This window comes from Crocodylus porosus, unplaced genomic scaffold (genome assembly GCF_001723895.1).
Source record: "Crocodylus porosus isolate Cpor-Errol unplaced genomic scaffold, CroPor_comp1, whole genome shotgun sequence".
Classification (NCBI taxonomy): domain Eukaryota; kingdom Metazoa; phylum Chordata; order Crocodylia; family Crocodylidae; genus Crocodylus; species Crocodylus porosus.
Window position 1 is genome coordinate 4,250,700 of NW_017728922.1, and position 968 is coordinate 4,251,667.

General features: G+C 56.2%; 1 protein-coding gene and 1 long non-coding RNA gene across 2 annotated transcripts in view; one reads left to right on the top strand and one right to left on the bottom strand.

The window, feature by feature from the left end:
* The window catches only part of SERINC3 (serine incorporator 3), an 11,433-nt gene extending 11,277 nt beyond the window's left edge, over positions 1–156 (bottom strand). Inside the window, exon 1 of the mRNA XM_019539621.1 lies at positions 27–156. Coding sequence (XP_019395166.1) covers positions 27–65 — 39 coding nt within the window. The 5' untranslated portion in view covers positions 66–156. The remainder of the gene's footprint in view (positions 1–26) is intronic.
* Positions 1–968, top strand: part of LOC109313163 — a 16,625-nt gene that overhangs the window by 5,410 nt on the left and 10,247 nt on the right. The gene's annotated exons all lie outside the window — the stretch shown is intronic.

Below are 968 nucleotides of genomic sequence, written 5' to 3' on the forward strand. Positions count from 1 at the left end.
GCCCCGGCGCCGCGCTCCCCGCTCACCCAGCTGGCCAGCGAGCAGACCCCCAGCACGGCCCCCATGGCAACGCCGCAACTGCCCCTCCGAGCCCTAACAGCCGCCGCCGCCCTCCGCTTCCAGCTTCAGCCCCCGCCCGTGATCACGGCTCCGCTCCGCCCCGCGCTCATTGGCCGTCTCCAGGATGTGACGCACACCCGGTGGAATGCTCGGTGCGGGCGACGGCCAATGAAGAGGCCGGGAGCCGCCCGGGGGCGGGGAGAAGGTCCTGTTGTTTTCGAGACTGAATTCTGTCTGCTAGAATCTTGCGCGGCGACGTCACAAAGCAGGAGGCTCTCATTGGCTCAGAGTCCTCAGTGGGTGGTATCCACCGTGCGGCTGCCGGGGTGCTGGTGTGGAGGCAGCGGGGCGATGGTTCGGTCCGAGGGCCGGGGCGGCCTCTGGAGGTGCCCAAGCCCCGAGTCCTCAGCCGTAGTGCCCTGGGGGGAGTCGCCAGGCATGATGTTGATGCAAAAGATTGCGGTTTGTTTCTTGGAGGCTCGCAAAGAATCTCAGACACAGTCATTTAGCAGCACAAGAGGTGTATTTGCAAATAGGGTCAGAGCAGAGTTAAAAACTCAGATTACTCTGAACCCCCCAAGGAATTTTTGCAGGCTGTATTTATCTTTTTCCTCCTGAGCACGTGTGCAGAAACAGGAACTCTTACAGCTCATTTCTGTTTCATACAAACATATATGTGGTTACATCACTACATCCATTGCATGTATATTATAATTAACTACTTAAGTATGCAGGGCGGAGGTAAATATGCATCAGCTAATTGAGCATGCTCAGAGAATACTATAGGTCAACAAGAGTTTAAAACCCCCCCCTCCCTCTTTCAAGGACACAGTCAGTTGAATTCCAGCTTCTGTAATCTGCATGAGAAAGGCTAGGGAGAAGCTGGGGGAGAGTCTGCGATTTAGTAT